At 45.0% G+C, this 13693-nt stretch overlaps 1 protein-coding gene across 1 annotated transcript; it reads left to right on the forward strand.

The window, feature by feature from the left end:
- Positions 1 to 6543: 6543 nt before the first annotated feature.
- Positions 6544 to 10933, forward strand: KPRP (keratinocyte proline rich protein). Its single transcript, XM_057723941.1, is given in 2 exon segments — positions 6544 to 6677; positions 8142 to 10933. A coding segment is annotated over 1 exon segment (1548 nt). The 5' UTR covers positions 6544 to 6677; positions 8142 to 8169; the 3' UTR covers positions 9718 to 10933.
- Positions 10934 to 13693: the final 2760 nt, after the last annotated feature.

Genomic DNA, 13693 nt, shown 5'->3' on the forward strand with positions numbered 1-13693 from the left:
TCTTAATCATTTAGCACAGAGCATTTCAGATAATGGCTATTAGTAGGGAAGGTATGAAAGAAGTAGTCATCACCAAGAAGAATACACTATTTCCTTGGATTACAGGTCAGCTTCCAGTAAACATGTCAGCCTGAATGATTTCTGTCCCCAGGACGCTTGGGGAAGATGCCTGACTCAGGTTCAGGAAGAGGCTGATCCCTACAGATATTATAGAGGGCGTCATGTAAGGCAGGGAGGTTGGATCTCAAGGAGCTTGTGATTCTGTGCTCCATGAATGTGATTTAGGTTTCACCAAGACTTAGGCATACATCTCTACATATGTGTGTGTATGTATGTGTGTGATATCTCTCGATAGATCGATCGATAGATAGATATAATAAATGTATATATATACATAAGCAAATACATGTATATCATCTTTATTATAGAGATATAATTCACATACCATAGAGTTCATCCACTTAAAGTGTATAATTCAATGTTTTACATATATTCACAGAGATGTGTAGTCATCACCACAATCTAATTTTAGAATATTTTCATCACCCCCAAATAAAATCCTGTAGCTATTAGCAGTCACATTCCATCCCACTGAGTCCTACTTTCTGCCTCTACAGATTTGCCTCATCTAGACATTTCATATAAATGGAGTTATACAGTATGCGGTCTTTTGTGACTGGCTTCTTCCACTTAGCAGAATGTTGTCAAGGTTCATCCATGTTGCAGCATGTATGAAAATGCCATTCCTTTACACGGCCAATTAATACTCCATTGTATCGGTACACCACATGTGTTTATCCATCCGCCATTTGGACACTTGAGTTGTTTCTGCATTGTGGCTATTATGGATAATTCTGCTATGAAACATTTATGTATACATTATTGAGTGGATTTTTCATTTTGCTTGGTGGAATTTTCATTTGGCTGGGGGTTGCGGGTGGGGGGAGTCGGTGGATCATGTAGTAACTCAACGTTTACCTTTGGAAGACCTGCCAAACTGTTTTTCACAGTAACTGTACCATATACATTCCCTCCAGCAATGCATTGAGGGTTCGGATTTCTACATATCCTCCTCTACACTTGTTACTGCTTGTCTTTTTTTATTATAGTCATGCCAGTGGGTGTGAAGTGGTATGTCATTGTGGTTTTGATTTGCATTGCCTTAATGACTAATGATGTTGAGCATCTTTTCATGTACTTATTGTCCATTTGTATATTTTCTTTGGAGAAATATCTATTAAGATCCATTATATACTTTTAAATTGTCATATCTTTGATATCTTTTATTATTGAGTTGTAAGTATTCGTTGTACATTCTACATACAAGTCCCTTTTCAGATACATAATTTATAAATATTTTCTCTAATTGAGTCAGATTTCACTTTCTTAATGGTATCATTTGCAGCATAAAAGGTTTTAAAATTTTATGAAGCCCAAATTTTATATTTTTAAAATTTTATCTTTTCTGCCTTTGATGTTGTATCTAAGAAACCACTGCAGAATCCAATGCCATGAAGATTTACTCCTATGTTCTCTTCTAAGAGTTTTATAGTTTTAGCTCTTACACTTGACTTGATCTATTTTGAATTAATTTTTGTGTAAGGTATGAAGAATCACATATAGCAGTCCCTCTATATCAGGAGGGGATGGATTCTGACTCCCTCTGATACCAAAATCCCAGGATGCTCAAGTGCCTTATGTAGAATATGCAGTATTTGTGTGTAATCTACACACATCCTCCTGTATACTTTAAATCCTCTCCAGATTACTTATAATAATTAATACAATATAAATGCTATATAAATAGTTATCAGAAAACAGCAAATTTGTTTTTGAAACTTTCTGGACATTTTAAAAAATATTTTTGATCTGGAGTTGGTTGAATCCATGAATGAGTAACCTGTGGATGTGAAAAGCCAACTATATTTTAATCTTAATTTCATCTGTAAATTCTTATGAGCAATCTATATGATCTTGTACAATTTTCTCAGCTTTCTATGTACTGACACTATCATCAAAGCTTTATATCTATTTATCTCTTTCTTTTGTTGTCCTATGTAAATCCAGTTTTATCTCTGTTTTTCTCTCTCTCTTTTTCCAACTTTATCTCTATAATTTGAACCTAATAGTAGGACCAGAAGTAACTTCAGAGTTTACCTAGTCTAACTGAGAACCAGAGAATATAAGTGATTTTCTGAAGACCACACAAATTTTACTGTCTTGTTTGTGTTAATAAAAGAAATTTATAAAGAATAAAGACATTTTACAGTAATAAAGTAACCTCCAGTTTAAATTTAGACAAAGAAAAAACATATCTATGTATATAAAATATGGTATCAAGTCTCTAAACTGGAGGGTGATTTACCTTCATGACTCACAGCAAATAAATAATTCAAACATAAAAAGTTAAATATCTTTACACTAAATTTAATCTGTGAAATCTCATCTTCTTTCTAGCCAAATCATGTCTACAGAAGTCTTTCCTGGTATCCTGTCTGACAACCAACTCTTTTAATTGGCTTCTGGGACCTAATTACTAGACTGATTCTAGACTGATAATGCCATTCAAAACATTTGATGGGCACTTTCTTGGAACCTGCCTTTCTGTTAGGCATAGTTTTCTGCCACCAAGATGTTTATCATTTAGTGAAGAAACCAGACACATCAGCAAACAAGTGAAGTATTTGTAGATCCTATAAAAGAGGACTGTTTGGGGCTCACAAATGGCTCATTTTACCTAGGGTGGTGGGGAGAATAGAGCCAAGTAAAACTGATGGAGATATTGGTGTTTAAGCTAAATGTGATGACAACATTACTAGATATTTGGCATACAAGGGGAATAGGAGTAGGTGGAGAGAGAGAGGGCAGGAGAGTGTTCTGAGCGGAGGAAAGAATTTGGTGAAAAGGCAGTGAAATGTAGCACCAGCCTATATTGGGAGCAATTGTGAGGCATTGGAAGTAGCTCAGTAACCAAAGACAGATTGGCATTTGATGTATCTTTGCCAATGAGCCTCGCTTATTGTTCTCTAGATCAGGGGTCCCCAACCCCCGGGCCGAGGACAGGGTTAGGAATTGGGCTGCACAGCACCTGCTGCTCCCCATTGCTCACGTTACTGCCTGAACCATACACTCCCATCGCCCTACCCCATCCGTGGAAAAATTGTCTTCCACAAAATCGGTCCTTTGTGCTGAAAAGGCTGGGGACCGCTGCTCTAAATCAATGAATATTGGGAACCCAGTGATGCTGTGTTGGTAACACTCTATGAGGCTGAGGATCTGATTAAGCAGGAGTCTCCATTCGCCACTGTGACGACTGTCTGAGAGTTCACTATGATTTAAAACGTAGTTGGTTTAGTTCTGCCCTGGGCTCAGAATATTATTCGTGATGGTAAGAGTGTTGCAAGATAGTCAGTAAGCCTTTCAGAAGCCGCAAATTCTCTGCACAAGCAGAAGGACAACTTGCCTAACCTATTTTTTATCCTGCCAATGAAACATACATATATCACTATCAACTGAGCAACATTATTAAATTTGCAAAATGTGAAAAAGAGTTAAAGCAGAGCTATAGCTCTACTTTGTGTCATACTCCTTTGTTTCTGTACATCCTCCATTTGCGCATTTCCAACTCCAGTCCCTCTCTCTGGAGCCCTCCTGTATATCTTTACGTCTCCTCATAGTCCATTCATTGCCTCTATCACCACCCTTACTATGCTTGCTTTCTCTTTCGTCTTGCAGTGCCTCTCTTAAGGGTGGTTGCAAACAACTGGGGAGCTCTTCTGTTCTGTTTAGTATTAACTTTTTTTTGTTCTCCTGATGTGTCCTTGTTTCTTCATCTATTAATAGCCATGTGGTGACAATCTGTGATACTATTTTTTGCCTTTACTTTTACCCGGGTTGACACATAGGTACTGTGTGGCTTACATATGCAAGTGACATTTGAAAATGGGCTTAGGGAGAAAAACTCAGTGGTACCCTGGTGCCAAGGTAAAACTCTGACTACTTTAATTCTTGAGGGTAAAGGTTACAAGACACTAAGAATTTACATGGAAAGATTTGAAGATATCTTAAATGACAAGTATCACCTCCATTTCAGGGATGAGTTCCAGTATCTCGGCTATTGGAATGATGGGAAGGGAAAGAAATGAAATTTGCGAAATGATACAACGGAGTAAGTCTTATCAAATCTGTTGAAAACATACATCTTTGCACACAAAGGACAGGTATTTATGGTCTAGCTCTCAGGATCAAGGCATCATTAAGATGCCTCATAGTATAGTAAAGCATAGAGTGCCTCCCTGAGTATCTGTAGCTCAAGGTAACTTCATCTCATATTTCCTAAGGCCTCTTTCTCTAGATAACTTGGCTATGAATCCTGGTTCTGCCATTTCCAGGCTTGTGACCTCTAACAAATTACTACTTCTTTGAACTTCTGTTTTCCCAGTTTTAAAATAATGACAATAACATGTACCCCACAGGGCCATGTTAAAGATTGAGAGAGTTAATACATGTCAAATTCTTAGCCAAGTGACAGTTACATAGCAAGCGCTCAATGAATTACCTCTAGATTTATTGTGCTTTTCAAGTTGCCTCCATCTTTTTTTAAATTAATGCAGGGTTCAGTAATTCACATTCTGGTGGTCACACGGTTGTGTTTTCAGTTCTGCTTTTTCACTGATTTCCTGACTACCTTCTAGATGCACATCAAGCCCTGGGGCTATCCAAGTTCCAAGCACCTTGGCCAAATTGTGTGATCAGAGAAATAATTGTAGTGAAAGAGGCCCAGCCTGGGACTAGGTGTCATTCCCCACCTGTAGAACGACAGGTGGGACAAGATAATTCCTGAGGTCCTTGTTGCTCTGACCTTCTGAAAGTCTATGATCCTACTCAAATTTTGAATAATGGTGTCTGAAGATGTCTTTGGAATGAGTGATGGGATCCAGAACTCGAATTCTAAAGCCAGGTTGATCTGGGCAGAGACTTCCCCATGGGAGGGATTTCACAGCCACGATTGGTATGTGCACTGCAGGTCACAAAGCACTTTCGTACCCATTATCTGATTTTATCTTCATGAGAACCTGGTGAAATAAGTATTTTCACTCCCATCTTTATTAAACTAAAGCCCAGAGAGATAAATAGCTAATGAAATGCTAAGTACTTTAGATCAATTATCTCATTTAATTCACACAAAAATCCTGTGACTTTTCTAATTCTTCTTCCTTTTGTTTGTTTCTCTTCTTTCTTCTCCTTCCTCCTCCTCTTACTCTTTCTCCTCCTTCTTCTTTTTCTTCTTTCCATTTTATAGGTAATAAATCTGAGGCCCATGAAGGTTAAGACACTTTAACCCCACTAACAAGTATTAAAGTTCAGATTCAACCCCAAATCCATTCAACTTTCAAGTCTCTGCCCATAAGCTTGGTCAGAATTTTAAATGCATACAGGGGCTGGAGGTTTACGTAAACAAGTGAAATGACCCAGGCAGAAGGATTATTTCACTTCCCTTAAATTTCACCAAAGAAACATAAGAGGACAGATAAAATAATAAAAGGAAACTTACACTTGGCATGGCATTGTGAATATAGTAAAGAATGATGGAAAATTGTAGAAAATAAAAGTCCATGCCCTATTTAAGAGGGGCAGCTGTTAATTGGGTTGACAGAAGGTAGGCTCATCTGTGCTAGATCTTTTGACTTTAGAAGAAAAGCTGGATGTCTGGAATTGTAAGTAAAATCTCTCTATTTCTAAATGTTAATGATTACTAATAAAATTATGTACGTGAAAACCATGTTTGCACAAGATGAAAAGATATCGCATCTTGACTGTATCTGGCTCACAGAATTGTTCCTGTTCTGTGCTGTGCTGTCCTCAAGGACCACTCCACAGCATTAGCTGAGCACCTGCTGTAAAGCTCTCAGGTTGCTCAGTTCAGGACTGGGATGCAGCAGGTAACCGTCAGTCCAGATGTGCCTGTTGCTTATTGTCAGAATTTACTCCTAGTGGATGTTAGATACTTTGAATATCATTCTTGTCTACACGTTTTTGTATAAAATAATTGCCTTAATCAGTACCACAACTCAGGAAAATAGATTTAATTATCTCCATTTTGCAGATGAATAAATTAATATTCAGATTGGTTATAAAAGTCACCGTTGTAAGTAGCCAACCTGTGATGTTAGACATGGCTCTAACCCAACATTCTCTTCATCCTTTAGAGTTGTCTCTATTTTCCAGGTGATTTTAATTGCCTGTAATTTAATTTAAAGAGGGAATTTTTCCTCTGTTACCTCTATCTAGTGAGAATCTGAGATAAGGAGGAAGGTAGGGTCCTGGAATCATCTTTCAAGAAAGAAGACGCCATTGTCATCCCTCATCGTCCCCACCACCAGGTCTTCTAGGAATGGAGAAAAAACTGATAGGGTGAAGAAGGAGGAAGAAAACAAGAACCTGATCCTTCATAGTTCAGAAGCTTCAACACTAAAGTGAGACACTCCCACATTCTACAGGTGACTACAAGGACAGGCATACAGGGAGGGGTCTGGTTGCTGGAATGCCAAACTGGGTGATGCTAGACAGATGCCAACCAATTGTCTCATGGTCCAAGCCAGACCCAGGAGCCTTTATATAAAGACAGCCCTCTGTCCAGATGCCTCAGCCTGAATGACTGCTTGCCTGTGAGGAGGGTGAGTCTAGGGTTTGGGTCCTGGGATTCGGGTCTGGATGATGCCCAGGGGGTGCCCGGGTTCACAAGGGTGAGGCATAGTGAGGGGAGAACCTGGGAGCAGAGGAAGAGTGGTACATCCTCCAGAGGAGAATAGTCTGGCAGGCTTTTAGAGGATAGAAGAAGAATATCTATGGAGTTGGGGTGAAGACCTGGGGTGTTCACTCAGTGTATATGCCTTGGATAACCCTGGACTTATCCTCAGGTACCACTCTCCTGCATCAGGACCTCTCTCACTGGAAAAGGTGCATTAGTAATTTACACCTTGTGAGCAGATTTGTGTATAAGAGGGTTACCCTCCTCAAGGACATATATACTTAGATTGTCTCTACGAATGGACAATGGAAGGCTTTACTCGTCATTAGAAGTATTTCAGTCTCTCAGGAGCTCACAGAGGTGTGTTTTGATGAATGAGCTAATTGTCAAATCAGCCACGGTTCTGTGCTGGTCCCTGGGCTGATGCACGTGAACAGGCAGATTTGGGGGAGGACAGAGCAGTGGGGACGGCCTTCGGTTTCTCCCTTCCTAAGCCTGGTGTTAGAGAGCATGCCTGCACCCCCACCCCACCCCCCATGTCGTGTTTGTAACATTCCTGTTGTGTAGAGCTTTATGTGTGCCTGAATGTCAGTCTGGTGACTTAGGAAACTTGCACTTTCTGGGTGACCCTGTCTTAGGTAACCGCACCTTGCTTCTCAGAGGGCCTGGTGGGAAAAAGTCTGAAGTTAGCAGGCGGTCCCAGCCTTCTTGGGCAAGTTGCCATGTCTGTCCAGAACCTTTCCAAGGCTGATGTGTTTGGTATATGTGTTTTGCATATGTCCATGAGGGCTTGTTTTAGTAAATTCACCTAGAAAGATTGAATAGAGAGAAACAAATATTTTAGGTTGGATTCGAGCTGCCCAGTAACTGACTAAATCCTTTACTTTCCAGTGGATGCTTTCTTTGAGCACAGATGGTGCCTGAGTGCTTTCTCCCAAAAGTTGCTTTTTTGCATGTTTGCATATATGTGTGTGTTGCCAGTCGTGTGCCTGAGGATATCCAAGGTCCTGTGGGTGTGGAGTGCCCACTTTGGGCTATGGTCTTGGGAGAATGCTTTGTCTCTGCTTTCTATAGAGCTCCCTCCCACCTCTTAGGACCTGAGGAAGTGGTGGAATCCTCTTGTCATCAGTGTCCTCTTGTGTTGGACCCTGGTATGTCCACCTGCAATCCTTTGAAGCTCCCTCAGATCAGGTCCTTTGGCAGATCCAAGGCAGGTCTCCTGGGCAATGGTGACTAATCTTGGGTGTAGCTCACTCTGTAAGGATTCTTGGCTACAAGTTGAGGGGAGGGGAAGAAAGGCCAGGAAAGAAGCAGGGTGACTTCCCCTTGATCCTGGCCCCCTCCTCCCCAACCACTCTCACCCTCCTGACCCTGGTCTTTCTACCCTCAGGTTCTGCTTACCTGCGTGAATCAGAACCATGTGTGACCAGCAGCAGATTCAGTGTTGCCTGCCCCTGACCCAGTGCTGTGTGAAGGGGTCCTCCTTCTGCCCCTCCCAGTATCCCTGTGCCAAGGGCCAGGTGGTGGTCCAGGCCCCTTGTGAGATGCAAACTGTGGAGTGCCCTGCACCGTGCCCAGTTAAAGTTTCCCAGGTAAAAGGCCAGGCTCCGTGCCAGTCTAAGACCACCCAGGTGAAGTGCCAGGCTCCGAGCCAGCCTCAAATTCCCTGTGTTCAATGCCAAGTTCCATGCCAGTCTGGGGTTTCCTATATGCAGTGTGAAACCCTGTGCCCTGCGCAGACCTGCTATATTGAATGTGCTCCAGTGTGTTACACAAAAACTTGTGATGTGGAATGTCCAGTCCAGACCTATGTACCCTGCCCAGCACCTCAGCCTGTCCAGACTTATGTAGCAGGTCCCCCGGCATGCCAGACTAAGGGAAGATTCTCCACCCAGTGCCAATACAAGGGCTCCTACCGCAGCTGCGCCCCTCAGCATCAGTGCGTGCCTTCATTTAGCACCTATGCACCTCAGTGCCAGACCCAGGGCTCTTATGGGCGCTTCACCGCGCAGCGCCGCTCGCGGAGCACCAGCAGATGCCTCCCTCCTCGCCAGCTGCAGCCTTCATACCGCAGCTGCTCCCTACCGCGATGTCCTGAGCCCTACTACAGCAGCTGCCTGCCGTCAAGATGCTCTTCAGGTTCCTATAACTATTGCACCCCGCCCCGCCGCTCTGAGCCCATCTATAAGAGTGACTGTCCTCGGCGTCCCACTTCAGGCTGCTCTCAGAGATGTGGACCCAAGTGCCGCATAGAGATTTCCTCGCCCTGCTGCCCCAAGCAGGTTCCCCCCAAGAAGTGTTCTGTTCAGATTCCTCCCATCAGACGCAGCTCTGAGAGTTGTACCCCACAACCCTCCTGGGGTACCTCTTGCCCAGATCTGAAGCCACGTATAGAGCCGTGTCCACTCCCAAGCTTCCGTCCTCTGCGGCGTTTGGACCAAAGTCCAGAGCCATCACAGTAGCAATGTCCAGTTCCTGCTCCACGTCCCTGTCCGTGTCCTGCTCCACGCCTATGTCCACTTCCTGCTCCACATGTATGTTCACGTCCAGCAGCGTGTACAAGTCCGGTGTTCCGCCCGTGTCCTCCACCACGGAGATTTTCAGAGCCCTGTCTGTGTCCAGCCCCACATCCTCGCCCAGCACAGTGTGAGCTTCCAGCACCACATCCACATCCACGGCCCTGTGTGCGCCAAGAATCTTGTCCATTTCCAGAGCCAATTCCTCTTCTGTTGCCCTGCCAAAGCCCAGAGACACGTGTGGAGCCCTGGTGTTGTCCCAGACCACGCTCAGGCCCAAATCCAAATCCATGCACAGGAGACCTAGGCTGTCATGAGTCCATTCCACACTGCCTGGACATCGAGGCTCCCAGCTTTTATAAGCGGTGGCAAGAGAGTGGAGCTGGCTGTAGACCTTGCCATGTAAACCTTCCAGAGCCACAGGGTCTTGGTGGTTGTGGAGACCAATGAAGCACCAGTGTTGGAGTGAAAGGTGGGGCCAGTGCTGGAGCAAAGCGTGCCTATTTTTAAAGAAAGCGTGGCTGAGACATCCCTACCTCTTGCCCTGAAAATGTTTTTCCTTCATTCCCAGCAGCCACGGTTTCCAACGTGTTCTGGTTTGTATCTCTCCAAAGACATTCACAGGCTCCCTGCTACAGAGGTGATGTCCAAACTCCTTAGTGTGTCATCTCAGGATCCACACCTGGATCTCAGACACCTTTCCAGCCTCACATCTGACTCCTCCCCTGTACATATCCTTAGTTCTAGCCAGACCAGTCTGGCCACCACGGCACATCTTGGGTGTTCCCAGGACGTACCTTCGGGGTCCCTGCCTCCAAGCCTCTGCTCACTCTTTCCCCACTATCTGAACCACTTCTCTGCTATTCCCAGTATCTAAAATCCAACCCATATTTCAAGACTGCTTCCTTGGAGTCTTTTGTTTTTGTTCCTACCTATTTTCCTATCTACAGGAGCCTGGCTGATTTCCTAGAACTCACTGCATCATCCACACTGTCTGTTTGGCAACTGCCTTGCAACGTGTCTTGAATTGTTATTTCACTTTTCAGGAGTGTCTGTCTTACCTAGTCCAACTAGGTTGTAAACTCCCATTTGAATGGAGTCAGGGTATCCCCAAGGTCCCATACTTCTCCTGGGTCAGGCAGCTGCTCAGCAAGGCTTCTGGGTTTGCAGCTTGAGCCATGGTCTGTCACGACGGGCAACCCCAGGACTGGAGACAAGAGGAGACCATGTACCAATAAAGATGATGATACCCTCACAGCCTAAATCCTGCATGACGCCTGTGTTTTACTCCTTTCTGACTCTCTGGGATGAGTTGTTGTTGTTGTTTTTGTTTTTTAACTTTTCTTCTTGGGTTTATTTTACCCATGGTCTGAGCTTTCCTTAGACTAGACTGGGTGGGCTGCCTTGTAGGTTTTCTGTCTCCCCTCAGTGTCCCCGGCCCCTACTGGGAAAAGGTGGATGAAAGGGATGAGGAATGAGGGAACAGGGAGGATAACTCTTGCTCCTCAATTTAGGGGTAGAGGTCACTGCCCTGGGTTGGGCAGTTCACCCAGCTCTGGGGCCTTAGTCACAGCCACGTGAATTCTATGGAGTCAGGGAAGGGAGAAGGGAGCCTGGGATAGGCTCTCTGGGATACTTCACACAGGATGTACTCTTATTTGGTTCAGAATAAATGATTAGTTTTTTTTGTTTGTTTGTTTGTTTTGACATAGTAGAAAAGGAAGCATCTGAGGCTGAGTTTGCATTCTGGGATTGCTCCCAAATCCCATTAGGCACAGGTGATCTTGGGTCCATGAAGGTAGGGCTTGGAGGGGGGCAAGAAAGGGTGAGATGCCTCTTTCTCTCACTCCCTGCAGAAGAGATGGATGCTGGGAAACGAGTGTTCCTGGGGATGGGCCTTCCACAGAGGGGGAGAATGCCCGGAGGCCACCCTGGTCTTAGAAGATGAAAGAGGCTCCTCTTAGGAGGACAGCAGGGGGCCACTTTGGCCTAGGCACTAGTGCCCTCCTCCACACAGGCTACAACCTCAGAGGCCCCCCCAGCTCCAGCTCCATACTTGGGAATCACAGATCCAAGCCTGGCTCTGAGGATGTCTTTCCCTCACCCAAGCCATCTAGTCCCAGAGTGTCTATGGTGAGGACCCGAGAGACTGCTTAGTAAAACCTTGTGCTCTGCAAGGGAAAACCGAGCCTCTTATGTGAAATCCATTCATTTTTTTTATTGACAAATATTCATTGCTTACCTGCTAGAAAGGTACCTGTAAAAAGGAGAGACATGATGCTTGTTTGCTCTCACAGAGCCTACAGCCTAGCACACTGATTCTCAGTGTGGTACCCGGACCAGCAGTGTGAGCCTCACCTAGGACCTTCTTAGAAATGCAGTTGTATAACCCCGGATCCATTGAAGCAGAGACTCTGGGAGTGAGGCCCAGAAGCTGTGTTTTAAGCAGGCCTCCAGGTATTTCAGATGCCCAGTAGTGTTTGGTCATTACTGATTTAGTGAAATGCCTCGTGCAGGTAGAAAATGAATACGTATATGAATGTGCGTGTGCATGTATATGCATATGTGCATATATTCTCTAATTTCCACCACAGCCCAGCACACAGGCATTATCATCTTGCCATTTTGCAGAGGTGGAAAATTAAGCCCACAGGATTTACGTGGCTTGCCTAAGCCGTGCAGCCAGACGTGGTTCCCAGTCTATACTCTTTCTTATTACACATAGCACCACTCATCTTGGTCACAGCCTCTTCCACAGATCTTTCCTGCATCAACCCACTTATTTTTCCGATAACACTTGGGGATTATCTCATAGGTTATTTTTACCGCTTCCATATTGCTTCCTCTCTTAAAATCCAGGCTGCTCCGGGACGGTACCTGCTCCATGGCATAGGCCCCAGGGGCCTGGCAGGGCCCGAATGAGTCCCATTGAGCACCTGTAGGTTTCCATCACCCAGGCCCCGGGGTGGGGGTGGAGAGAGCAGAGTAGGGAGAGGCCTGGAAGCCCCAGATGGAAATTCTCATTAGATTTTGCCCCGTTCTCACAAACACACCACTGGAGAAGGACGCTCCTTGTCTAGAGGTGAGTGTAGAACGGCCCACCTCCTCAAGGTACAGAAGAAACACAGACTGGCTTCTTCACTCCTAAGAAACCACACCTTCCCCAGGTGCAGGGAATAGGTTACCACATAGGCTCTTTATTTCAGTGACCCACCACCTGCACTGTCCTCTGGGGACAGATTTTGGTCCCCAGGATTACCAGGCCTGGCTATGGAAAGGGACTGGAAAGATGGTAGAATAGAGGGGTCTCAGGGTGAGTAAGGCTGGGGTTGAGCCAGGGAACCCCCGATGGCCTGGTGCTCCCCCACAGACCAGGACTGCTGTGCCGTATCTCTATAGCCAGAGGATCTCTACTCTCCTGGGCGCTAGTCTGAACTGGCCTCAAAGGTCCCCCACTTCCTCTGACAGGATGCCCAGCCCCGAGGCTCCTGCCAGGCCCACACTGAAAAGTCACAGCCCATCTATAGTGGCTCAGAGGGAAGGGGTACCTGGGAGGTTGTGTGTCTGCATGTGCTTTCGGGGGCTTTGCATGTTTCTCAGCATGTGTCTGTGTGCTTTGATTGCTTGGGGCTTTCAAAGTGCATTTGGCAATGGGGACTGGGAACTCAGGAGCGAGGTTCAGAATACCCTGCAGTCCTTCAGTGCTGGTTTTGGAGGCCCTTCCCAGTCACCTCCTCCGCTTCCCACCCTCCATCTGTTCACTGATGACTGGCCTCCCAGCTCTCTGCCTCTTCCTTCTATGTCAACCATTTGAACAAAACTTAAAGTGTGTCCTGGACCAGGGCTGAAGATTCTAAATCCAGAGAGGAAAAGACTATTTATAAAACCCTTTAAAGGTGTTCTAATACTTGCAAGAGACTCCTCTTGAATTTCACACTAATCTGAGGCAGCCCATTAGTTGCATAGCATCATTTCCATTTCACAGTTTGGTGGACTGTTGCCAGAAATGCCAATGCACTGGTCAAGTCACAAGCAGTGTGAGGCAGAGGTCGGTCAGACCCCTACACCTGGCATCCAAACTTGCTGCCTCAGAATAAGGGCCCGGCTTCCGGAGATGAGGGGTAAGTAGTTCAAATGAATGTAAGAGAGATCAGGTCTAAGGTTCCTGCTTCCCTCCTTGGAATCCTGCTTCTATCTCTCTGCAACTCTCCATTCTTTCCTTCCTTCTAAGCCTCACTCCTTAAGATTAGCATCCTCACTGTTGAATGAGGAAATTGCAGTAGATGTCTTCAGAGTTTCTCTTCAGCCCAGATACATTTCCATAATTCCTCTTTGTCACAGGCACAAGGCTAGGGTGAAATAACCACTTACAGACAGAATCCCAAGACCCATCCCAGACCTATTTAATTTGAATTTCCAGCAATAG

The sequence above is a fragment of the Hippopotamus amphibius genome, chromosome 1, assembly GCF_030028045.1.
Source record: "Hippopotamus amphibius kiboko isolate mHipAmp2 chromosome 1, mHipAmp2.hap2, whole genome shotgun sequence".
In the NCBI taxonomy this organism is placed as follows: Eukaryota; Metazoa; Chordata; class Mammalia; order Artiodactyla; family Hippopotamidae; genus Hippopotamus; species Hippopotamus amphibius.